At 46.0% G+C, this 27,024-nt stretch overlaps 1 protein-coding gene across 1 annotated transcript in view; it reads right to left on the bottom strand.

The window, feature by feature from the left end:
• Positions 1-12,842: 12,842 nt before the first annotated feature.
• GABBR2 (gamma-aminobutyric acid type B receptor subunit 2) overlaps positions 12,843-27,024 on the bottom strand; it is a 372,735-nt gene continuing 358,553 nt past the window's right edge. Inside the window, exons 14-19 of the mRNA XM_055578611.1 lie at positions 24,226-24,336; positions 21,382-21,606; positions 19,416-19,598; positions 18,912-19,041; positions 15,968-16,085; positions 12,843-13,269 (exon numbers count right to left, since the gene is read on the bottom strand). Coding sequence (XP_055434586.1) covers positions 13,104-13,269; positions 15,968-16,085; positions 18,912-19,041; positions 19,416-19,598; positions 21,382-21,606; positions 24,226-24,336 — 933 coding nt within the window. The 3' untranslated portion in view covers positions 12,843-13,103. The remainder of the gene's footprint in view (positions 13,270-15,967; positions 16,086-18,911; positions 19,042-19,415; positions 19,599-21,381; positions 21,607-24,225; positions 24,337-27,024) is intronic.

Raw genomic sequence — 27,024 nt, forward strand, 5'->3', positions numbered from 1 at the left:
TGTAACTTTGATCTCCAAGAGGCCAAGCAAATAGGGACGTCTGTCCTGCCAAGTCCTATCTTCCTCCTTTGACATATTTTGGGTCCATCAGAGAATGGGGAAAGAAAGATCTCACTTTTGCAAAGCCATCTGGAAAAGTGGAGGGGTTTTACTGAGAAAGGAGTTTCTTTGAAGATGATAGGTGTTTACTCTGGGACCCTGAGATGCTCAGAACAGAAGGAGATACAGAAGCCTACTCTGGAAGCTCAGCCTTCTCCTCTCTCCTCAGCCTCTTAAGATAGCTGAAACCCCCACAACCTTCCTCAGTGTCCATTCAGCCCATGGGAAACCTATATCCTATTTTAATCCACTTTATGGGAATGCTACTGGCTACTCTGGCCCTCCTCCTCCCCTCAGGCTGGGCCATCTTTTCCAGCCCCTTTCTCCACACTCTAGCAGCACCAGCTCTAGGCATTGGGCAGTCCAATGGTTCTGAAATTTCAGATAAAAGGTGTTGCCAGTCCTTTATTGCTGAAGGGGAGAAGGTATGTACAAATACTTCGGGTGCCCCTAGTCTTACAGGGGCAGGAGAACATGTCTAATGCCCACCCTGCTCCCTAGGGAATGGGAAAGTGATGGCTGTTGCTCCATGAACTCTACAGTTTCTTACTTCCTCTACTTTTGACCAACAAGTCCCCACTCTACCATCCTTCAGGCTGTATGTATGGGGTCAGAAGTGATTAGTGAGTGAACATGCATGTTGGGCCTGCTCTGCAGAAATCACATGAAATCACAACTCCGTATAGGCCCTTCATTAAGATAACAGCCTCACATCTGGTGGCCCTTTGAACTCAGAATGGAGGCTCTAAAATCAAATCCAGAAATGCTGGTAGCAGTCCACCATGCTTTCCCAGTGCTAAGTTAGAAGTTACTTTGAAGTAACCTCTACAAACAGTGGGAAGAGGGTGGCCTGGATTTTCTCCCTTCCCTGGGTTCTTCCCATACAGTGCAGACTGCTTGAGCTTTGATAAATGTGCATGAGACACTTTCTCTAGTTTCAAGAAATGGTCTAGGTAGAATTGTTATATGGATTTCCCCCTATTGGGTGAGCCATTGTAGCATGAAGTTGTGAGAGGGAAGGGGTTCAATGCATGGGTTTCCTCTTTTTAAAAAAACTTTATTGAAGTATAGTTGATATACAGTGTTGAATTAACTTCTGCTGTACAGCAGAGTGACTCAGTTTTATACATATATCTATGTTCTTTTGGGAGAAGGCAATGGCACCCCATTCCAGTACTATTGCCCAGAAAATCCCATGGACAGAGGAGCCTGGTAGGCTGCAGTCCATGGGGTCTCTAAGAGTCGGACACGACTGAGCGACTTCACTTTCACTTTTCACTTTCATGCATTGGAGAAGGAAATGGCAACCCACTCCAGTGTTCTTGCCTGGAGAATCCCATGGACGGAGAAGCCTGGTAGGCTGCAGTCCATGGGGTCGCACAGAGTCGGACACGACTGAAGTGACTTAGCAGCAGCAGTAGCAGCATATGTTCTTTTTCATATTCTTTTTCATTCTGGTTTATCATAGGATATTGAATATGCTTCCTTATGCTATACAGTAGGACCTTGTTTATCCATCCTATATGTACTACTAGTTTGTATCCGCTGTTAATAATCTCAAACTCCAAATCCTTCCTTTCTCCACCTCCCTTCCCTTGGGAATCACAAGTCTGTTCTCTATGAATGTCTGTTTCTGTTTCATAGATATGTTCATTTTTGGGGTAGTTTAGATTCCACATATAAGTGATATCAAATGGTATTTGTCTTTCTGACTGACTTGGCTTAACAGGGTAATTTCTAGGTCCATTCATGTTGCTGCAAATGAAATTGCTTCATTCTTTTTTATTTCTGAGTCATACTACATTGCTTATATATGTAACACATCTTCTTTATCCGTTGATTTGTTGATGGACGTTTCGGTTGCTTCCGTGTCTTGGCTATTGTAAATAGTGCTGCTGTGAACACAGGGTACGTGTATCTTTTTGAATTATGGTTTTGTCTGGGTATATGCCCAGGAATGGGATTGCTGTATCATATGGCAACTTTATTTTTAGTTTTTTGAGCAATCTACAGACTGTTTTCTATAATGACTGCACCAGTTTATCTTCCTCCCAACAGCTTCCCTTTTCTCCACACCCTCTCCAGCATCTATTATTTGTAGACTTTTTAATGATGGCCATTTTGACTGGTGTGAGGTGGTTTCTCATTGTGGTTTTTCTTCCCTGGCTGCATTGGATCTTTTTTGCCGCTCGTGGGCTTCTCTCGTGGTGGTGTGTGGACTTCTCTCATTGTGGCTAATGGGATCTTAGTTCCCCAACCAGGGATTGAACCCAAGTCCCCTGCATTGGAAGGCAGATTCTTAACCACTATACCACCAGGGAAGTCCTTCATACAGCAGTCTTTATTTAAAGTCTATTTTGTCTGATATGAGTATTGCTACTCCAATTTTCATTTCCATTTGCATGGCATACCTTTTTGTATCCCCTCACTTTGTTTGTGTCCTTAGATCTGAAGTGAGTCTCCTGTAGACAGCATATATATGAGTCTTGGTTCTGTATCCATTCAGCCAGTCTCTGTCTTCTGGTTGGAGCATTTACTATATTTACACTTAAGATAGTTATTGATATGTTTGTTCTTGTTGCCATTTTGTTAAATGCTTTGGATTTGTTTTTGTAGCTGTTTTTTTTTTTTTTTTTTTAATTCCCTTTTTCTTTTGTTCTCTTGTAATCTGATGACTCTCTCTCTCTTTTTTTTTTTGGGTTGTGCCCTTGTGGCTTGCGGGATCTTAGTTCCCTAACCAGAGATTGAACCCAGGCTCCCACAGTAAAAGCGCCAAGTCCTAACTACTGGACTTCCAGGGAACTCCTTGACCATCAAGGATTGCTTTTTCTTTTGTGTGTGTGTGTGTATCTGTTGTAGATTTTTGGTTTGCAGTTAACATGAAATTTTGATATAGCAGTCTGTATATATACAAGATTGTTTTAAGTTGGTTATCTTAATTTCAACTGCATTTCCAATGTTCTGCATTTGTACTCTCCTCATGAAAGAGTATAAAACCTTGCTGGCTTTGATACCATATTTGTATGCACATGATTTCTTATCTCTACTGTATGTTTGCTTTTACCAATGGGCTTTTCCATTTGTAATTCTCTTGTTTCTAGAAAAGTTGTTAGAGAAGTTCCTTTAGCATTTGTTGCAGAGCTGGTCTGGTGGTGCTGAATTCTGTTAGCTTTTGCTTGTCTGTAAACCTTTTGATTTCTCTGTTGAATCTGAATGAGAGCTTTGCTGGGTGTAGAGTATTCTTGGTTGTAGGTTCTTCCCTTTCATCACTTGAAATATATATTGTGCCACTTCCTACTGGCCTGCATGATTTCTACTGAGAAATCAGCTGATAACCTTATGGTAATTCCTTTGTATGTTATTTGTTGCTTTTCCATTGTTGCTTTTAATTTTTTTTTTCTTTGTCTCATTTTTGTCAGGTTGATTATTATGTGTCTTGCTGTGTTCCTTTTTGGTCTATCCTGCCTGGGACTCTCTGCGCTTCCTGGACTTGGGTGACTGTTTCTTTTGCCATGTCAGGGAATTTTTCACATGTCAGTGAGTTTTTCACATTTTTAAAATCTCTTCAAATATTTTCTCAGGTCCTTTCTTTCTTCTCCTTCTGAGACCCCTATAATATGAATGTTGATGCATTTAATGTTGTCCCACAGGTTTCTTAGACTAACCTCATTTCTTGTCATTCTATTTTTTTTATTCTATTCCACAGCAGTGATTTCCATTAGTCTGTTTCCCAGGTCACTTAATTGTTCTGCCGCATTTATTCTGCTATTGATTCCTTCTAGTGTATTTTTCATTTCAGTTATTGTTCATGTCTGTTTGTTCTTTAAATCTTCTAGCTTTTTGCTAAATACTTTTTGTATTTTCTTGGTCTGTACCTCCATTCTTTTTCTGAGATCTTGGATCATCATTGTTCTGAATTCTTTTTCAGGTAGATTACCTATCTTCACTTCACTTAGTTATTCTTCTGGGGTTTTCTTTTGTTCCTTTGTTTGGAACATATTTCTATGTTATCTAATTTTGTTCAACTTTCTGTATTTGTGGACTCCTTTCTGCAAAGTGAAGGATTGTATGTCTTCTTGCTTCTGGTGTCTGCTCCCTAGTGGGTGAGATTAGGCCAGGGGCTTGTGCAGGCTTCTTGTGGGAGGTAACCACAAATAGGTTTACCTGTGTTTTCATTTTAAGATCATCTGCTGCTAAGTCACTTCAGTCGTGTCTGACTCTGTATGACCCTATAGACGGCAGCCCACCAGGCTCCCCCGTCCCTGGGATTCTCCAGCCAAGAACACTGGAGTGGCTTGCCATTTCCTTCTCCAATGCATGAAAGTGAAAAGTGAAAGTGAAGTCGCTTAGTCGTGTCCGACCCTCACCGACCGCATGGACTACAGCCTTCCAGGCTCCTCCATCCATGGGATTTTCCAGGCAAGAGTACTGGAGTGGGGTGCCATTGCCTTCTCCGTTAAGATCATCTAAAACAAATTAAATAGGTATATTCTGGGTCATCTGAGTCCAGCTAATTCTATTGAGGCTATTTGTTGTGCTGTGCTCAGTTGCTTCAGTCATGTCCTGACTCTTTGCGACTCCATGGACTGTATGTAGCCTGCCAGGCTCTTCTGTCCATGGGGATTCTTCAGGCAAGAAGACTGGAGTGGGTTGCCATACCCTCTTCCAGGGGATCTTCCCAACCCAGGGATTGAACCCAGGTCTCCCGCATTGCAGGTGGATTCTTTACCCTCTGAGCCACCAGGGAACCCCTAGGCTATTTAAAAAGTATAAAGGGTATATTCCGGCCTTGGACTGATGTGTTCAAATTTCCTCTCTCCATCCCAGCTGTGTGATACAGGACAGCACTTACACCCTGTGCCTGAGTGCCTTTAGCTGCAGAAGTGTGGCAATAATCGTTCCTACTCTGGGGTCCCCGTGAGATCTAGGTGAGATTATGCTTGCAAAGCCCTGCGCCTAGTGCTTAATGAGCATCAGCACTCAATCACCATTCGATTTGTGTATATTATCTGGATGGCCCCACGATTGTCAGTAGCTCATGAGAAAAAAACAAAGGTGGATTTAATAGAGAAGTGATGTGTTAGAGTTGAGTGAAGGCCAAATGATATTACAGTGTGCTGAATAAATGAAGTTTTCACAGTAGTTTAAATAAAGAAAAGCAGTGTGATAATTGAGTTATCACACCAGGCAGGCTGAACTCAAAGAGACACGCCTAGGAACAGTTGGTACTGTGCTTGTGTTAAGAGCTGCAACTTACTTTTCAGCAAAACCTCATTTATTCCTTTAAATCTGTGTTGTTAAGATGTTTTTATTGGTCTTGTCATTTTCTGTACATTTAAGTCTAAGTCTATTTGGCTTTTATATGGAAGATATAAGCATGAGTTTACATTTAGTTTGAACATATTTAGGTAACTTGCTGTATAATAAAGCAAGTTACCTAATGCATTTTAAAAGGTATCCCTGTGGTTTCAAGTACTACCCTAGGTCTTTTGCATTGGAATTCAGATGGAAGGAAGCAAATGTTCTTCCTCTTGGTGGAGGGCTCTAACTGTCCTGTTAGGGTGTGGTGGACCAGAGCAGAGACCTTGAGCATGACCTCAAAATCAAAGCCTGCCCAACTGACAGCTCTTCAACACCACCAGTCTGCAGGCTGGTGGCTTCTCCAGTTTTAACCCCCACCAGAGCTTTGTGTGTGGACTTGATTTTGTGATCCAGTTGACCACAGTGTTACTGGCTGTGTGCTAGTTGCTCCGTCATGCCCGACTCTTTGCAACCCCGTGGACTACCCCGCCAGGCTCCTCTGTCCATGAGATTTTCCAGGCAAGGATACTGGAGTGGGTTGCCATTTCCTTCTCCAGGGGATCTTCCCAACCCAGGGATAGAACCTGGGTCTCTTGCACTGCAGGCAGATTCTTTACAGACTGAGCTACTTTCTAGTATTTCTGCCTTTGCAGTCAGGATCTTTGAGATGTCTCTAAGGGATAAAGTGTTTCCTGTTACTTATGTAACCTGGATGTCAGCAGGGGTTACACTGCCTAGTGAGATCTGGAGGGGATTAATCCAAACTTCCCATCCCTACCATACCTGACTCTGGAAGGCCAGTGCCTTTCTGGTATATGTGTGGATTTCCACAGACCTTGTACTTATGCTAACCTCTGGCTCCCTGTTTCTGCTTGTGCAGAGAGATTATTTTCCCCTCTGCATCTTCTTTTATCCCTACTTTGACTTCCATCCAGATGTAGAATTTGTCCCTTTCTTTCATTTCCACTAAAACCCCTAAGACTTCTACTTGTATAGTAAACTTTACTGAAGGTTTAGGGGTATTTTGTGGGAGAGAGTGTAGGGAAGGGTAGAGGAGATTTTATTTTATAGCAAATGAAGGACAGGGGAGCCTGGCATTCTGCAGTCCATAGGGTGACCAAAGAGTCGGGTATGACTTAGTGACTGAACAAAATGACTTGACATCAAATGTTTAATGCTTCTGTTCTTCCAGATCTTTTGGCCACTCTGCTCTCTTCCTCTCTCACCTTTCTCTTTCCTTCTACTCCTAAATTTCTAGTCCTTTCAATTGGAACTGTTCTTCTCTCTCTATTTTAGCCTTGTCTTCAGAATCTCACTTTTCTCCCCCACCTCTTGTCAAGATAGTCTCCCTAACAATGAATGTCCTTCCCAAGATGCATTCTGTTGTGAGGGAGTTAGATTGTGGGCTGCACCCTGCACTGATTGAAGCTCTTCACTTTACATTCCTCTTGTCTGGGAATAAAACAAATATCAGCTTAGTGCTTGCAAAGCACTTTCACCTACATGAGCCCTTGGGTGAGATATGCCCATTTTACAGATGTGGAACCAGAAGCTCAGAGAGGTTGAGTGAATTATCCAAAGCTACATAGCCAGATGAGTTGGGGAGTAGAAATCTGCACCCAGATCTGAAGATTTTCATCTGTGACCCATGTCATTGTACATAGGATGAATGCTGTCTGAACCTTCCGGCATCGGAGGCCGCACGGATTCCAGTGTAGATGATTAACATAGGATAACCCAGTCGGCCTAAACGGGGAGCGTCAGGGCAGCCCCAGCAGTCCGTTGGTGTGTGCATTCTGCAGGAGGAGGACGACCAGTTCCCACCCCATCCCCACTCTCCCTTCCCTCTTTTGCTGGCTAGCTCTTTCTCACCTTCAGGTCTAGGTGTAGAACTGGCTGCACAATGTGTGGGACTCAGTACAAAATGAAAATATTGAATTTCAAAATGAGCAAAACATTAAGCTAAGTATTGGACTCTTGGAAGCAACTATACCATCACATGCCCAGGAAGGCAGACCTGTAGGGAGGTTACACCCCCAGGAAGCATCCTCTGGCTGCCCATTCTGAGCTTCCCACTTTGAGCTTATTACATGCTGTCTTTGTTTCTTCTTTATGCACCTGCTCCCCTGTTACTCTGTGAGACACGTGTCCTGTTCACTGCTGTTCCCATGTTCCCAGCACAGGCCCTGACAGAAAGCAGGGAGGGGCTTAGTAGATGCCCTCTGGGGGTTTGGGGCCCTTGGAATTGGGACCTGGAGGAACCAGGTGGTGAATAGTCATGTCCAGGCAGGACCCACCCAGGCCTGTAAGAGTTTAGACCCATTGTGACTGAGGCTATGGGACTTGGCAGAGGTTTAGGGCATGGGGTACAGGTTGGGTAGGGACTAATTTTCTCTTCAAGAGACTGTGTTAATCATTAATGCCCAGAACCTCAGAGACCCTACTGCTCAGGACCAAGTAAGGTGTAACCAGTCAGGGAGATGGGGCATAGGCAGAGGACAAGCTCAGAGAGCATGGAACAGACAGCTCCTTCCTGGGGCTACACAGCCTGACCCACACTGGGCCTTCCTTAGCCTCCTTAGGCTTCTAAGGCCCCCTCTCCCCTTACCTGCCCTCTTTGCTCAGTGGTGGGTGTGGGAACGGATATATTTTCCTAATGTCTCCTCATAGCTAAGGGAAAAGAGGGGGGCAGAATTATCAAAGTTTCAGACAACAGAGAGCCTCAAAGGCAAGTATGTCTTTAGGGATTGCTGATCCTTGAGCCCAGATGATGTCAGAGCTGTTTCTCTTTTTTCATTTCTCTCCAGTTGTAAGGCAAGATTTGAGACTAAACTCTGGCTGAAACCCTGGAAGGGCTCTGATTGGCTGGGCTTAGGTAATGAGCACATCTTTAAGCCAATCTGTGTGTCCAGGGAATGGGACTTCCCTTGTGGCTCAGCTGGTAAGGAATCTGCCTGCAATGTGGGAGACCTGGGTTTGATCCCTGGGTTGGGAAGATCCTCTGGAGAAGGGAAAGGCTACCCACTCCAGTATTCTGGCCTAGAGAATTCCATGGACTATATAGTCCATGTGGTCACAAAGAGTTGGGACACAACTGAGTGACTTTCACTTTCTTTCTGTGTCCAGGGAAGGGAGCAAGGATGGTTCCTTCAGGGTCCCTCCCATAGGTCCCTCTCCTCCCCTAACAAACAGAGCTGTGTTGCCAGGGGAGGGGCAGGAATGGGCAGGACAGGCAGAGCAGCCAGTGACTACTGGTATGTTTTCTTTCTTTCTTTTTTTTTAAAAACCCAGCACCACCTCCTCTCCCTGTCCTTGGCTTCTGAGCCTCTGGAGTCAGATCCCATGAGGATTCTTCTAGAGAGGAGACTGCTGAGCATGGAGAACAGTCTGGAAGGTCAGGGCTCTGGCTGGTGCCCCAGGTTCAGTGTTTTCTAGACACTTTTCCCACCTTCCTTCAGAGCATATCATCCCAGGGTCGTTTCCACAGCACAGGGTAAGGAGACTACCAACCAGCATTTTCTCAAAGTGCTTCAACTCCGGAATGCTTCTCTTTGAGGCTTGGAAATAGTCTTTATTTTAGTTTTACCTCAAAAACAAGCTAATCATAACCAAAGAAAGTCAAAGAGACCCCTAAATGAAAGAATGAGGTGCCCACCGTTCTTGGGTCCTTTAGACTTCAGTTACCACAGAGCTGCTCCCCAAGGTCAAGCAAGGCATGAAGAACTCTACTGATGATGGTGATGAGCATTTTCTTCAGTCCCGTGAGAATTTTCAAAAGTGTTAGGAAGAAAGGCTAAAGTTTTCTTCAGTTGATTCCTTATTTAGTGGGGAAATAGGAAGACTTCTCAATAACCTGAGGTGGTGGAGCAGTGTCTCCCTGCTGTGGTTGTTCTGGGTCGTGTGTGAGGAAGAAGCTGTATCTCAAAGTGAGAAAAATCCAGGCTCCATGCCTGCCCTCTCAGGACTGTCTGCTTGACCTTGGCTCCTGTCATTGGTCCTCAGCTTAGCCTATGTGTGAAGTGAGGGGTTGGACAAGCTGACCCCTAAGGTTCTTCTTAACTCCTAATTTCTGTGAGTCTAGATCAGGTAGAGAAGGCAGATTAATCAGGATTCTGGTTCTGTCCCTGCCTTCACCGTGACTCATTTGGTGACCTTAGATAAACTTGTTGGACCTGTTCCCCACCCTTGACCATCCTGTCACAGAGGAGGGCTGTGTAGAAGGTGGTCAGGATTCAGAGGACCTGATCCTTAGGCTCACTACTGAGGATCTTGTGCACTAGGAAACTCCAGCCTGGATCCAGCCTTCTAGTGAAGTCTGTGGGTCCAGCCCCCCATTTTGGGGACTCTCACCCAGTCACATGGCTTCAGGCCTCCCTGGACCACTTTGACCACATTGGCCTTGCTTAGTCTTCCAGACCTGGAAACTACTATGGACGTGCCTCAGCCACAACATTCAACTCTGCAGGAGCCTCGTCAGGGACTGTTCTGAGCCAGTGAGAGAGCTTGATGCTGGGGGAGTTGGGGACGTGGAGGAAGTAGATGTACCTCCCATCCTTGGGGAACTCGTGGTCTGTGGCGGAGAGGAAGGGCCAGCATGAGCCTGTACCCAGTGTGGTGGGAGAGGGACAGCAGAAGAGAACATTTCCGGTTGAGGGAACTAAGAGGGCATTTTGGATGAGACCTTGAAGGATGGGGTGGACTTGAGATGGAGCTGTAGACTGAGGGCCAGTGTGGTGAAGGAAGTGCAGTCTGTAGGGCCCAGGGGAGGTGGGTGATGTGTCTGGAAGGAGCTTGGGACCAAATCTCCATAGGCTGTCATGGCCTGGAGTGGGAGTCAGGGCCAGGGAGGCAGTGAGCTTCTAAACTGGTCAGGAACCTTTTGGTTGCAACTACTGGGAACTGAACTTGAACTAACCTAGGCAGAAAGAGTGATTCATTGAGAGAACTGACAATCTGAGGACCAGGGGTCTGCTGTCCTTCAGAAACAGCTGACCCGGTGCTTGGACACCACCATCAGGACACATCTCTTGATCCTGTTTCTCTCTATGCTGGCTTCATTTTCCTCTTCTGTGGGCAACTTCTCTGCCTTGGAAACAGACTTACTGGCCCAGCTGAGGTCAGGTTCCCTCCCCAGGACCTATCACCAGAAGGCAGTAGGGCTGCTCTGCTCCTGTCTGCAGAGGCAGCATCTGAAGGAAGGGACATGCTGGCCAGACTCCCCCAGAGCTACCCCGCGAGTTTCTGAGCAGAAGGCTATGGCCTGATTTCACCTGCATTTGGGGAAGAGTAGGCATTAAAGACAGTTTTTTTCCTTTTATTCATAAAAACAAATTTGCAACAATTTATTAAAAATTTATACCATGCAATAGGGGTATGAGAAACTCCTCATTTACATTTGATTCTGGCAGTTCCAGTCTAATTTAAAGCATTTGTGCACTAACGTTCATTGGAAAACACCTTCAGGCTGAAGCCTCTTAGGAAATGTATGGTGTGTTTGCTGCATATAAAAGAACAGAACCGTTAAATAGCTAGAGTCACTTCTGTGGGTCTTGTTATTTGTGGGGAAATTAAAAAAAAATTGGGTGAACCTACAGTATCATTAAGACAGAGAATGTACTGTGTGGGTTACTCTAGAAGACTGTGCACGCTCAGGAGTCACAACGGGTCACGGATGCACACACTCACCTCCGACTGTCCGATACTTTTGTTTTTTTTCCTGCTATGCTGGATTAATATTTCTACAGGTATTGTTATTTTTCTGTGTGTGTGTGTGTGTATACATTATGTACAATGAATTGTCTCTTTCCCCTTGAAAAATTAAATGTGATCCTTTAAATTAAATCTGGTTTGGTGAAATCAAGAAAGCAAGTAAATACTGTAATACACAGTGAGTGACAACACCGATTTTTAGTGCCTAAACAGTGACTTCAACTTGACCTGTGATGTGTTAACATTTTTTTTTCCCCCTAAAAGCTACATTCCTCCATAACCTCTCTTTGGGGGAGCGGGGGGGAATGCTATGCTACGTGAAATAGGGTGTTTTGAAATGTTGGCGACGGCTGAGACGCCCATGGGCCCTTTTGTCAAAACCTGGTGGTGACAGCGCTGTATCCCTGGCTTCCGCGCTCTGGGAAGAGATTATTGCCTGCCTGTTGGAGCTGCCATTAGGTTTCTTTAGGGAGTTGAGCGACTGCTCAGCTGTGCAGACGTCCCGGACATTGTCATTCAGGCCTTTCTTTAGCAGAGAATGAACCTGTCTAGGAATGTCACAGAAGTCATCGGGAGCCCCTCTCCAGCTGGGTGGATCCTGGCAGAGGGCTGTGCTGGGTGCTTCTCTGGGCTGCAGCCCTGACTGTCCTGAGGGCTGAAGGTCATGGTCATCCTGATACCTCACGGGTCAGGGCCGCTTCACTGATCGGTAGGAAGCTTTTCTGGACAAGATCAAGTTTTGATCCTCAGAGCGACCCTGTGAGGTAGGCAGGACGGGTGTTATTTCAACCCCAGTTTGTTAGTGAGGGAAAACAGGCTCAGAGAGACACAAGAGACCTGCCCAAGGTCATGGAAGGAGTTAGCAGTGGAGCAAGGGCCTGAACCCAGGTCTGTCACTCCCAGGCCAGTGCTCTTTGGGGTTCCTTTAAAAGCGAAGAGTGATCTTATGAATGAGAATCAGTATGCTGATTGATTACCCCACCCCACCCCTCACCCCCGACTAGGGCAGAGCCTGCCAGCTTGTCTGGATGAAGGCTGCCTTCTGGAAGGTAAGGGAAGTGCTCAGCTAACACTCTCCCCATGACTACAGGGGTGTTCTCTAGCAGATGCCCCAGATTCACTTTGGTCAGAAACAAAGTCAGTGGAAAAAAAACAAAACAAAACCCCAGCCAGCCCTTGGGCCCTGATGAGAGAGGTTAAAGTGCACAATCTTTCTTTATCGTGTTTGCTGGGAACAGACATTCTATGATTAGCTGGGGTGCTCCCCTTATTATGGGGAGCACCTAATAGGAACACAAAGACATGGCCGACTGTGGGTGAATGCTGCAGAGCGTGTCTGCAGTGACGTGCCCTAAATCCCCACGGTCCCGGAATGGGTGTTATTGTGTTAATGTGTGAGTCAGCCTACTCTGGTACCCCAGCCCTCGGCCCGCAGAGCTATGCCCGGCCCTGCTTCCCACAAGACTCCCTGTTCCAGGAAGGCTGCGGTTGGCTGGACTGGCCGCTGGAGGCCTGGCTGCCCTGCCTGCCTCCTTCCCCAGAGGGGAGAAGGGCTGGCCTGGGGGGCCACAGCCAGTGGCATGTGTGGAGAGGCAGAGGCGGTTTCTCCAGAAGCCTTCGCCTCTTTTCAAGGCTGCTCAGGGCCACTCAGTGACTTCTAGCTGGAGTTCTAGAGACTTTCTCCTTGTCTAGGATTTTTTTTTTTTTTTTTTGCAAAGTTTCAAATATCCTAGCTCCTCTTCCTTTGCAGACATGAAGGAAGAGGTCATTTTCATTCCTCTTCTTTGTGAAAGAATAAAAACTTCACAAATAAGGCGCGAGGTCAGGTGCCAAGTGCCCCCCATCCTGTGCACCGCATGCCATCTGAGTAGTCCCACAAGGCCAGCCGTGGCGCCAGCTTCTCCACAGCCAGAGCTGACAGTGTTCCTGCAGCAGCTGCCTCTGCTCTGTGTGGTTCTGTCATGGGGGAGGCCCCGGCCCCAGGCCTCCCACCCTTACAGGCCCGAGACCATAACTCGGAAAGAGGGTGGCACGTGTCTGTGACGGGGGCTGGCGGTGGGGCTGACGCAGGGGCTGACACAGCTGGCGTCCACGCCTCCAATGGACGGGAGGTAGGCGTGGTGGAGGATGGGGAGCTGGAGGGACAGCCGGCGCTGGATGCTGCGGCAGGGAGAAAAGAAGGGAGGAGTGTTAGTGAATGCTGGCTGGTTGTGCTCACCAGGAAGGGCCCTGGACTCGCTTGGGCCAAGAAGCTGATGGTAGGGAGTGCAGTTCTCTCTCAGTCCAGGGTCTGACTTCCTGTCATCCAGTCACTTACCTATCTGGCAGGTGTTTAATGCAGGCCTACCTGTGCCAACTGCTGCCCGGCAATAACCACGGTGACAGTAAGCAGGGAGGAGGCAAGGCTTCTTGAGCTTCCAGTGCTTCCTAAGAACAAGACTTTGCCCTTTGAACAGGGCTTTGCTGCAAACACAGACAGTTCTCTACTCTTGCAAGTCTGCAAATGGACTTGGCTTTGGGTTCCATCCCTGAAAGGCTTCTCAGCTGCTCTGTCCTTGCTCATTGGCGTCCCTGATGCTGGCCAATTCCAAAAGGTTCCTTCCTGGTCTTGTGGCTTCTTTGGTGACTAGTGTACTCTTTCCTACACTGGAATGGGGCATTCAGGGCTCCCCAAGATCTGCTTCTTGCCAGGTTCTTCAGGTGAATATTCTACCTGCTCCCACCAAAAATTTTACCCTCTTGTGGCTAGTTTTCCCCAAAACCCTGCTTATGGGCAGTCTTCCAAGCCTCTGCACATGCTGTTTTCCCAGCCTAGAAAGCTCTTCCTCTGCTTTCCCTCTAAGGTCCAGTTTAAATGTCATCTGTTTTGTACTACCCCCACCCCCACCACCAGAAGATGAGCTCTTTCCTCCTCTGAGCCCCCAGAACCCTTGGCAAATTCCAAGAAATGCAGTAAAAAAAAAAAACAAAAAACCTGGGGCTGGGTAAGCAGGATGACAGAGGAGGAGCAGAGACTCCTTGCTCGCTGCCTACCCTTCTGCCTGCCTTCTCGTTAGTCCTCATGGCCAGCAGGCAGCAGAGTCACCTCAGTTGTTGTGAAGACTGCTTTGGGGGATGTGCACGGGCCACTGATCCCCTGCTCTGCTGTGTCTTGTACAATGCTCCACTGCATCTAGGAAGTTGCATTCCCTGAACTCTTAGGCCTCCTTGTGTCCCACAGGCCATTCAGGTGGGAAAATCCCTAGACCTTCACAGAAGCCACTAGGCAAAAAAAGTATTGCTATTCCCATGATAAAGATGAGGAAAGGGTACAGAGAGCCTGCTCTTCTGGGTCCAGAAACAACCAGAACCAGGGAAGGTGAGGCTTCTTCTGATGAAAGACAGTGCTTTATGGGGCGGTAAATCAACTCACAGGGCACCTGGTGTGTAGGCAGGGTGTTGGTGGGGTTCTGAGACGCTTGGAGCCAGAGGCAGCGCTACCCCCGCTCCCTAAGGACCTGCTGGCCAGAATCGTGTCTCCCAGTGTTCATGAGAGATTAGTGTGTTGGAGACCTCATTTTGAAATTCAAGTTGAACTTGTATAATGTCATTGGTGTTGGCAAAGAGTCCAGGAAAATAGGGAGCTGGAGAATGAACCTGACCTGGGAAAGGGTGTTGTGCCTGAGCACCCTGAGCAGCGTGGGATCTGTGTGTTGCTGTCAGAGCCATGTGCTCTGCTGTCTGTTAGGATCCTGTTTGCTTTTTCATTAATTCAGTGCTAGAAGCTGTGTTCAATCCAAGGAACATAGGAAGGACTTACACCTTACTTTCAAGGTGCTTGCCTTCTAGTGCACGGAACTCATAGGTAGGTCACTGATGAATGCCATTAACCATCAGTGATTATACTGGACCCATCAGCTTCAAGGCCTTGGAGCTAAGTGGGTCGAGAGGCTCTTAACTCTGTGACTACATGGCCCCAAATGACACTGCAGTTGGTGAATGGGCTCCTTTTGCTGGCTCCTCCCCCCATGTTGTCACTTCCTAGGGAGCAAGTTTCAGGGTTGACATTTCTAATTGCTGCTTCTAATCTGTTGTAAACTGGGAAGAACTAAAAATGACCAGTGGGGACAAAGCTGCCAGAGATGTCCAGGGCTTTGCTTAGATGTCACATTCTCACTGAGCCTGCTCTGACTTCCCTGTGTAAAATTATACTCTCTTAATTTTTCTCCAAAGCACCTATCATTTACATACAGGGATTTGCTTTTTTGTTAAGTTATTGTCTTGCCAGATAGAAGGTAAACTCCATGAAGGGAAGGATTTTTATTTGTTTTCTTCACTTCTGTGCTTGATACATATAGGTCTCAGTAAATTAGTGTTAAGTAAATGTATTCATTTTACATGTAACAAAGGCTGTGTGCCTGCTCAGTGGGTTCAGTTATGTCCCACTCTTTGTGAACTGTAGCCCGGCCAGGCTCCTCTGCCCATGGGATTCTCCAGGCAAGTATACTGGAGTGGGTTGCCATTTCTTTCTCCAGGGGATCTTCCTGACCCAGGGATCAAACCCATGTCTTCTGCACTGCAGGTGGAGTCTCCTGCTGAGCCATCTGGGAAGCCCAACAAAGGAAGAGAACATGGGATTTGACATTGGACAGACCCAAGTTCAAACCCTATCCCTTGCATTTGGCAACTGGTAAGCTTTGGCAAGTCACCTCGCTTCTTTGAGTATTAGTCTTCTTATCTGTAAAATAAGCATTGTAATTTGATCTGTATCATGAAATTACCGTAGAGTTCAAATAAAGTAATGCATGTGAAAACATGGTGCCAATTGTAAACTCTTGTGCAGTACTCTGGCAATAATTCCAAAGGAGAAGGCACTTACTGTTCTGGGGAGTTTATATCTTCTATAGGATCTTTGCATGTTCGAGAGGGCTCTGTTGTGTTCCACTGTAGCTGGGGATTTTGATCGAGGTGATTTTTTAAAACGGCCTTTCCCCCATCTGAATGCAGAACAACAAAATTGCAATAATTCTGTTAATTAAAAAAAAAAAAATCAACAGTGTATCCATTTTTAGGATACTGCCCAAGAAGGGAGAATGCAGAAGAGCCCATCTTCCCTGAGTTCTCTAAGCGCTGGTCCCTGAGCTGCTCTCTTGAGCCCAAGGCAGGGAGCCTAGAAGCTCCCATCCAGGGATGGACACGGCATGCTGGAGATGTGGATGGTGCACCCTGGGACCTCCCTTTCTATAAGAAAAAAGGGAATCAAGTTGACCAATGTAGGTAACATAACTTAGTAATGAGAGGTTCTAATATGAAGGTTCTCTTCTTTGGTGTGTTAGGGATGTAATGACAAAGAAAAAAGAACTCCAAGATTGCCACAGACTGAAAAGAATAATAGTAGTAAACTGTTGGTGAGAGTATAAACTGTCATAATCTTTCTGGGAGGTACTGTCAGTAAGTATCGAACACTTTAAAAAGTATGTTTCTTTTACTCAGAATTTCCACTTTGAGAAACTATCCCAAAGAAATAGTTAACAATCTGTGTGACGATATATACAAGATGTTTAAATCACTATCCTTTACAATATCAGAAAGTTGGAACTAACCCAAATTTGTGCAGTAATAATGGATTTGTTATTTACTAATATGTACAAATGGGGCCTCCAAAGAAATACTGCATAGCCACAAAACATGATGCTCTCAACCTTCTTTGTACTTCAGAACCACCTGGACAGAACTAAAGAAATATAAAAACATGATCTTGACCTGAGAGATCTGGATTCATTTGGTTTGGAAAAGAGCTTGGGTGTTTTCTTTTTCTGCTGCAGGGGGCAACCTTATATGTATGTCATTTTGCATCCACGTGAACACAGTCAATCCTCTTCATTCATGGATTCTGTGTTTGTGAACCTGCTGACATCTGTCTGTAACCCCAGAGTTGAACACCCATGATGCCTTCACTGTCATTTGATAGCACACACAGAGCATCAAAAATCTGAGTCACTCTCCCAGCTGAGGTTGAACAAGGCTCTGCCTTCTTGTTTTAGCTCTCATGTTATAAGTATGCTTATTGTGGTCTCTGAAGTACCACATTGTTCACAGTTCTGGGTGTTGTGATGGCGATTATTTCACTGTTTAGAATGGCCCCCTTGCCTAATGCTGAAGTACTGTCCAGTGTTCTGGTCAACCTCTTCTTTTGTGGTTTCTCTGTTTTACAACAAACTGAAAAGATTCCCCTTCCCCTGCTGAGATTACAAAAGAAACTCTCCTATGGCTTCTTCTGGTACATTCATGGTGTCACTTTCTTATATTTAAATCTTCTATCCATCTGGAATTTATTTTTGGGTAAGTTGTGAGGTAAGGATCTAACTTTATTCTTTTCCAGGTGGCTACCCATTTATCCCAATGAAATGTATTGAATAATTCATTTTTCTCCACTAATTTGAAGTGCCCAGTTTCCTTGTTACTTATCTCAGTCTAAACTTTTAACAGTCAACCCTCAATATATAAGAATTTTATAATATTGTTTATAAAATAAAATACTTATTACTTATAAAAGAGAAACTAAAGATTTTTCATTGACTTAAACAAACTGATTTTATAAAATTAATGACTATATGCTAATGACAGGATGCAAAGAATAGAGAAGTATATAAAATGAAATTAATTTTCTCACCCACTCTCCTCACATACTGTCCCTTTCACACAGGTAGATACTGTTAACAATCTGGTGTTTGTTCTACCAAATTTTTGTTTAAAAAATGCACTCATACAAACACATATACATACATGTGTGTGCATTTGTGTATATCTTAATTTTGGTCTTCATTGAACTTTTCTTAGAGATCATTCCATATCTGCACAAATAGATTTTTGTTGTTTGGTTACTGAGTCATATCTGACTCTGCAACACCATGGACTATAGGCTGCCAGGCTCCTCTGTCCATGGGATTCTCCAGGCAAGAATACTGGAGTGGGTTGCCATTTCCTTTTCCAGGGGATCTTTGACTCAAGGTTCAAACCCACATCTTCTGCATTGGCAGGCAGATTCTTTACCACTGAGCCACCTGGGAAGCCCTGCACAAATAGATACACCTCACTTTTTAACAGCTGTATCATGTGCCTTGTTTGGGCTGTATCGTAATCAACAAAACCACCCCAAATGACAAACAGGTAAGTTAATTCCAGCTTTTCTCACCTATAGGTAGTGTTACGATAAGCACTGTGTGTCTACACCTTTGACCATGTGCGACTGTTTCCAAGAGGCAGCCTCTTGCTAGGGGAATCGTTAGTGAATGAGCTTAACATCTGACATTTAGAGAGTGCCAGACCAACTTCCAAAACATTGCAGGAAAATGTCCATTTCTGTATGCTCTTAGCAACACTAGGGATCTTTTAAAAATTTTTGCCTAAATGTAGGCAAAAAATGGACTGCTGTTCTTCAAGTGGTTGGTGGGATTGAGCGTCATGTCATCTTATAGACTATCCCTTTCCTGTACATTGATGAGGTGTGTTTGAAACTGTAACGTTGGGAGAAGTATGAGTACATTATTCACTAAGAACAGTGTGCCCCTAATCAGAACACTGGGAATACTGGCCATGCTGTGGACATGTGGAGCTGAAGCCTAGGGGACTGAGGAACAGAAGTGCCGTGTGTAGGTGGATCCCCAGGTGGGACTCCAAACACTGAACTGTGCTCAGAAGTCATGGGTTTCAGACACTCCAGCTTGGCTTGTGGGACTTCAGACCTGCCCTGCACTGCCCCTCTGAGTCTCAGGGTCTTCATCTGTAAAATATCTCATACCCAGGGTCCCGCCTCCTCCTACCTGTGCTCTCGGTGAAGTTCCCCAGGTTGAGGATGTCGTTGAGCTCTTGGTAGTGGTTCTGTTTAATGTAGGTGGTCTTTTCTGGTGTGTCCTGCAGCTGCATGGTGACCTCTTCCAAGTCTTTGTCCAGCTAGAAGACACAGGCTCCAGCTGAGTGAGAGCTCCTGCCCTGGCCCCAAGTAGGAAACTGAGTTTTCCCAACTCATTGCTATAATCTGGGGGCTCACAAATCTCTAAGAACTCCTGTCAGAGAATGTCTTGAATTGGGCATCGCTGGACCCCATAGCCTGGGCCAGGTGGGCAATAAACTCCTGTCAGATTCTGTCTAGTTTATGTTCCCCCAGTTCTTGTTGCAGCCATAGTGACAGGAGATGGGGCTGCACCATCACGACGTGGCGATGCTCTGAGGGGATGTGGGAAGTGGCAGCCCGGAGAGTTCCTGCACAAGGCAGAAGGGCTCAGGTGGGAGGACGGGGCCCTGATGACCAGCCCTGTGGGAGGTACCTCTGTGATCTTCATTCGCAGGCGATGGTTTTCTGACTGCAGGCCCTCCAGGCGGGATGTGCTTGCTTGGTTCACGCTGGTGACTGAGGTGGAGGTTTTAGAATCTTCTTTCTTCTGATTCTGAGTGAACTGGAATCGTCTGTTCTGAGTTGCTGCGTCTGGGTTTGTTCTCAGAGTGATGAGCTGAAAAGACAAAGGAGGGCTGAAAAGAGGACTCTGGGGTCCATACTTCCCCCATGTCCATCCAGCTGCTTCCAGGGGTCCTGTGCCGGAGGCAAGATGGGACCCTGGGAACCACACCGTCTGGGAGTGAAAGCCCAGTCAGGCTTTCTCTGTCCTTTTGTTTTGTTTGTGCCCTTGGGCAGGCCCTTCCTTTTGCTAGGTCTTGGGTTTTTTCCTTGCTCCTAGATGTCTGGTCTCCTGACCCTGATTCCATGAGAATCCCAGCCATCCTGCAGAGCCCACCCAGTGCCCCTTAGCCTCAGTCCAACTGAGCCTCATTCCGCCTTAGCCTTACTCCACACAGAAAATAAAAACAGTTGTAGGCGACAGCTGTGAAGACAGTACGCAAGCTTGTGCTTGTTAGAACCATGGCCACAGCCTCTGTTCACCAGGACCTCATGGTTCAGAGGCAAGGAGCACGGATGGAGAAGGGATCTTCACCAGGCCAGAGTGCTCACCATACTGCTCTGGGCCTGGGCTTGGATCCGTGGAGGGTCTGTGGAAAGATGGTGAGGATAAAGGAAGTCTAGGGAGAAGGAATGGCAAATGCAAACACAGGGAGGCCTGGGGCTCAGGGTGCTGATAGAGAAGGGCAGCTGTATGGTGGACAGAGTTCTTTGGGAGAGACAAGGAGATCCAATGGTCCTGGAAGGCAGTCCCGTGTTGGGGACTCGATCCTGGAGCCAGGAACGCAGTGAAGAGCTATAGAGGGTGAAAAAGCATAGTGACCCGATAAAAGCTGGGCTTAGAATCATCTGGCATCTCTACAGGGTGGAGGGGAAGTCAGAGTGCAGGCAAAGAAGCTGTGGTGTTAACCTGGAGCTGGGGAAGGTGTTGACAGCTAAGGGAAGGAGTGTCTGCCAGAGGCATTCTAGAACAGAGCTGACACTGCCTTGCCCAGGAGGCCGCAGGAGCCGTGGGACCCCAGTCGTCTCTCTCCCCCTTTTCTAAGGCAGATGCTCCCTAATCTGGGTCAATGGCTTCTCAGCTGTTTCTGTTTCCTGCTCCTCCTCTTATTCTTGAAGGTCAGGTTTCCCTCTATACAGATCAGCCTAGTGCAGGGGTCAAGGCCTCTGGTTCACCTGCCCACTGCTGGATAGGATAATGTTTGGAAAATATCTCTCAGGTCAGCCCTGCAGATGAATGAAAAATATAACCATTAAAAATGGTTATTCCTTTTGATCCACTAGTACTACTTCTGTGACTCCACCTTAAGGTTATAATTAGAAATAAGGAAAATGTATTATGTAGAAAAAAAAAGTTCATTTATAAAAATCTGGAAGAAACTGTAATACTCACCAATAAGGGATCAAGTGGATGAGTAAATTACAGTACTTGCCCTCAATTATGATTATAAACTGTGGGACAGTACAAAGGGCAGAAGTTAAAAAGGCAAACTACAAAGTATACGATAATTGTAGCTATATCTGAAAAAGCATCGCTGCGTAAATCATTAAAAAAAAAAAAGACTGTTAATCAGAAATACTAACAGTAAAAAAACCAAACCATAATATTAACAGTGATTATTTTTGGGCAGCAGGACTATGTAAGATTTCTGAAAAATCTGGTTTTGCTTTTCTGCATTTTCCAAACTTCCTGTGATGTTAACTGTGGTCATTATTATTTTTTTTTTAAAGTGCCTAAAACTTTCAGAAAGCAGAAGAAACATGGCAATCCCCTTGTGAGGGAGCCAGAGGCCAGATGCCAGGGAGGTGAGGGTGGGCTGTTGGCGGCCGCCCCATACCTTCGGCACGAACACCAGGCAGAGGGTGATGGTGCTGCAGAAGATGATGACCAGGGCCACAATGCAGAACTGCACGTTTGGCTGGTCCCGCGTCAGGAAGGACACGGCTGCCCCAATGATGCACATGATCCCCACGTTGTAGACACTCATCCCGATGTACTTGCTGTCGTTGAGCGCGGGGATGCTGACGTTTCGGGTCTCCCAAGCTAAGAAACAGCCGAACAACTGGAACAGTGAACAGAGAGGGGAGATGGTTGTTAGCAAGTGGCGGCATGCGCTCCTGCTCTGAGAAGTGACTGAACTGAGGGTTTTTCTGTCACTCCTGCCTACGCTGCAGTAAGGGCCAGCGGGATTGCTGCTGGCCAGGTCTTCTGGATCTCACAGTCTGTCCCTACCTGTGGCCCTGGGTTGAGTCCTGCCTAGGAAATGCAGAGTGGGGTGTTACACTGTCTGTTCTCCTTTTACTTCCACCACTGGTTTACACACAGGTTCACAGGAGGCCACAGTGGGAAGGAATTTCAGACATGGTCTCAACCACATCCCCTCCCTTTACAGAGAGCTGGAAGGCCCAGAAAGGATGGAACTTGCCCAAGGCCACAGAGCAATACGGTGACAAAAGTGGACTGTCTCTAGACATTCAGGCAGGTCTTTTTTCTGTTAAACCAGGCAGAACTCATGTGTCTAGGACTTCTGTTATCCTCCAATGCACTGAGCCACCAAGAATAGTGAGACTCCATTTCCTAGTTGTCCTTGAAGCTAGGTACAGCATATGACTGGGTTCAAGACAGTGGTTCAAGAAGTGGTGTGTATAAGCTCCAGGAAGTGTCTTCAGAGGAGAAGGCTGTTCCTCTTCCACCTTCTTAGTAGATGGAGTGGAATGTGATGGCAGGAGCTTAAGCAGTCATCTTAGACCATGATGTGGAAGTTGTATGATGAAGGTGAGGGAGACAAGATGCAAAGGGCTCAGATTCTAGGAGCCTCCACACCAGCCCTTTTGCTTACCTGAGAGGGAAATTATCTATTCTTAAACCACTATTATTGTGAGTTCTCTGTCACTTGCAGTTCTGAGAAGTCAAAGTGTTAAGTCACTGAGTTGTGTCTGACTCTCTGTGACCCCATGGGCTGTAGCCTTGCAGCCTTCTTTGTCCATGGGATTCTCCAGGCAAGAATACTGGGGTGGGTTGCCATTCCCTTTTCCAGGGGATCTTCCCAATCCAGGGATTGAACCCAAGTCTCCTGCATTGCAGGCAGATTCTTTACCATTTGAGCCACCAGGGGAAGCCCTCACTTAAAGCTCTATTCCTGACTAGTACATTTCCAACAGAAATGAACAGGATAGAAGTCAAATGTGATCTGAAGTAGGATGTGCTCTGAAGTACGCTCATCCCAATGTACTTGCTTTCATTGAGCATGGGGATGCTGATGTTTCAGGTCTCCCAAGCTAAGAAACGACTGAACAACTAGAACAGTGAACAGAAAGGAGAGATGGTCGAGGGTTTAGCCTCCCCTCTGAGGGTTGGGCAGGTTGCAGAGAAGGTGCAGAGGGGTGCTGGGTGGAACGGTGGTGTGGGAGGGAGAGCTGACCACAGCCATTGAATGGTGCAGGGGCCTCAGCTGGGGTCCAGCCCCTCCAGGAGGCCATCCTACAAAGGGTTCCTTTCCCTCTGGCTTTATCACTGAAGAAGTCTGGGCATCCAACAGCTGCATGAACCAGTTAACATCATCCCAAGGGCCTACACTATCTCATAGGGCTTCTATCCAGATGAAATGAGAGGATGGATGTGAAAGCATTTCATAAGCTGGTATATCCATTATAAGTTAATAATTATTTTGTAATTTGTATTTTTACAACCATAGTTGTTTTCCTCTCCTCTAGGTGTGTTATCTCACAGACTGTTTAATTGTTATTTTTAATTCCAATCAGAATGGGAACCAGAAGCCCAGGAAACAAGATACTGAGAGAGGGAAGGAAGCCACACTGCTGAACGCCTGCTTCATTCTGGTTTCTTCAATCCTACAGCTGGGTGTGGCTGTCTGCATCCTAGAGGGGAGGAAGCAGAGGCCGGGCAAGTCCACAGACCTGCCTGGGTTCTTCTGGCAATGTGTAGCAGGGCTGGATGTGTGTCTGGGTACCTCCTCTCTGCCACAGAGGCAGACGGTGGCTTAACTTTCCTGTGGAAGGATCTGAGGGTGCAGTGGCCAGTGTCCTGACCCCGAAGGTATTTAGGTGCAGGTGTGTTTTGCACAGGATGTGGAGAGAAGATTCAAGGGTCAACTCAGGATACGGTCAGGTGGAACTGCCCTTTCAAGTCCTTCCCAACCTTAAAATTTGACAGTTGTGTGAGGTGGGCTTGGTATGTGATCTTTGTATAACAGATGAATGGAGTGGAAAGAGTATTGGGTTTGGAGGTTACCAGGTGGCCGCTAGCAAACCCTTGAACATGTCTGAGCCTGACTTTCTGCATCTGCAAATGGAGATGATTCCACCCACCTCCCACAGGATATGAACATGCACTGGATGTCAACAGACCGCTGTCAGGGAGCAAGACAGTGGCAGCTGGGAGGCACACTCACAGGTTTGGGGGTTATTCTGCCACTTACCAGCTCAGTGACCTTGGGCAAACCAAGCCTCAACGTCTTTATCAGTGAAATGGGGATATTATTTGTACGTATCTTATATGGTTGCCGTGGGATTGAAATGGTACGTGCCGGGCACTGAGAGTGGCAAAGAGCAAGTGCTTAGTCCTGGGGGTTCTGTTTACTTTTACGTTGATGGAGACCCCTAGGAGAGGGAGCTCTGCCAGAGAAATATCTCCCCTACTATGCCTGTAGCTCTGCACCTACCATGAGAAGCCCCTTATAGGCATAGACGATGCCAAGCCAGATGGTCATGTGGGTGTTCTCACAGTGCTCCAGGAGAGGCCGGATGGAGATGTCCCGTCCTGCTGGGTCCGGCTGTGTGAAGAGAAAACAGAAACCCAGGGATGGCACTGGCACCCTCCTAACAGGCAGGCCCTGTTGCATAGCCCATTTCCATCCCCTGAGCCACAGCCAGTGCTGCCATCCAGGAGCCCGTTTGAACCCCATCTCTTGTGTCCCATGGGGCTCAGCCCGCAGCCAGCATTGACTGCTTTCTGCTTGTTGGTTGTGATTAGCTCTAAACTTCAGTTATCTGAGTTTTTTATGCCTTTCCAACTTGAATCAGAGCGAAGAGAGTAGGGACTGGGTCACTTCTGTGCCGTAGGACATAGCATAAGACCTGGCCCAGAGCAGGCATCCACCCATAGCATGTGTTAAAAGAGTGAAGGCAAGAATGAGGCAGAGTCAGGGCAGGAGGCTTCGGGTTTCTCTGGAATTAACTTGGGTAGTTGGAAATATAGTATCTGGTGGCTAGACCAAGCATGGGGCCTGCCAAACCCCTTGAAGGAGACCCTCTTGCCCACCACCTCCATGGAGGAAGCAGTGGTAGCAGCCATGTTATGTACCACATGACGAACTCTGGGCCAGAGCTGATTTTACAAGGGGTAGACCCCTGAACTCAGGCAGCCAATCCAGAGGCTTGTCAGAGACCTATGCACTTTCCTAGTGCAAAGTGCTCTGCCTCAGAGGGGTGGTAGAGAGGATTCAACCCAAGCGTCCTTCTCTGAGGAAAGTGAGCTGAGAAACTCCAGGAGAGAATCAGCCAGATGGTGGTAAGAGGAGAAAAATACAACCAGAGAATGAAAAAATATAAACTGCACATATATTTTTAGTGAGCCATTTGAGAGTTAAGTTTCAGACATCATGGCCCTTCTTCATCCCTAAATAGCATGTATTTCCTAAGAACAAAAAGATTCTCTTATATAACCACAGATACCTACCAAATTCAGGAAATATTGATACAGTATATTATCTAATACACTACCTATTTTTTAATTTTGCTGATTGGTCCAGTAATGTCGTTTTAGGACCCAGTCAAGGACCATGTGTTACATTTACTTATTGTGTCTGTAGTCAGCCTTGGAACCAGCCCTTTATCCTTCAATCTCAAGACGTCAGGAAGCCTAAAAATAAACCCACATACAACTACAATCAATTAATCTTTGACAAAGGAGGCAAAAATATAAAATAGGAAAAGACAGTCTATTCAGCAGTGGAGCTGGGAAGGTTAGCTGTATGTAAAACAATCAAGTTAGAACACACCCTCACACCACGCACACAAAAAAACCAAAGTGGCTTAAGACTTAAACGTAAGATACGACACCGTAAAACTCGAAGCGAGCAAAGGCAAATCATTCTCTGACATAAATCATATCAATGTTCTCTTAGCCTCTCAAGGCAGTAGAAATGAAAACAAAAATAAACAAATAGGGCCTAGTTAAGCTTAAAAATTTTTGCACAGCCAAAGAAGCTATTAAAAAAAGCCAGGAAATTCTGTGGAGATCCAGTGGGTAAGACTCTGCACGTCCACTGCAGGTGCACAGGCTTGATCCTCGGTTAAGATCCTGCATGCTGTACCCAAAGAAGCAAAAACAACCCCAAAACAGTCTGTGGAGTGGGCAAAAATATCTGCAAATGAGGCTACCAACAAGGGCTTAATATCCAAAATATATAAACAGCTCATACATACAATTCAAAAACAACGAAAAACCTCCAAACTGAATCAAAAAATGGGTAGAAGACCTTAATAGACATTTCTCCAAAGAAGACATATAGATGGCCGACAGGCACACGAACAGATGCTCAACATCACTGATTATTAGAGAAATGCAAATCAGAACTACAATGTGGTAGTACCACCTTATACTGATCAGTATGACCATCATTAAAAAGTCTACGAATAACAAATGCTGGAGAGAGTGCAGAGAAATGGGAAACCTCCTACACTGTTGGTGGGAATGTGAATTGGTGCAGCCACTGTGGAAAATGGTATGGTGGTCCCTTAGAAAATTAAAAATAGCATTACTATATGATCCAGCAGTCCCACTCCTGAGCATACACCTGGACAAAACTATAATTCAAAAAGATACATGCAGTCTTATAGTCGCAGCAGCACTATTTACAACAGCCAAGACATGGAAACAACCTAAATGTCCAATGATGGATGGATGGATAAAGAAGATACATATATACAGTGGAATACTACTCATAAAAAAGAAGGAAATAATGCAGCAACATGGATGCAACTAGAAATTATCATTCTTGGTGAAATAAGGCAGAAAGAGAAAGACAAATACCATATTATATCACTTACATGTGGGATCTAAAATATGGCACAAATGAATGTATCTACAAAACAGACACACAGACATGGAGACCAGACTTACGGTTGCCAAGGAGGAGGGTAAGGGGGAGAGGGATGGACAGGGAGTTTGGGGCTGGGAGATGCAAACTATTAAATTTAGAATGGATAAACAACAAGGCCCTATTGTATAGCACAGAGAACTATATTCCAATCTCCTAGGACAAACCATAATGGAAAAGAATATTAAAAAAGTATGCATATAACTGAGTCACTTCACTGTACAACAGAGATTGGCACGGCACTCTAAATAAACTATACTTCAATATAAAAAAGACCTCAGCCCACGTCAGTCTTTCATGTCACTGGCATTTCTGAAGATTCCAGGTTATTTTGTAGAATGTCTTTCCATTTGGGTTTGT

Source organism: Bubalus kerabau, chromosome 4 (genome assembly GCF_029407905.1).
Source record: "Bubalus kerabau isolate K-KA32 ecotype Philippines breed swamp buffalo chromosome 4, PCC_UOA_SB_1v2, whole genome shotgun sequence".
Classification (NCBI taxonomy): Eukaryota; Metazoa; Chordata; class Mammalia; order Artiodactyla; family Bovidae; genus Bubalus; species Bubalus kerabau.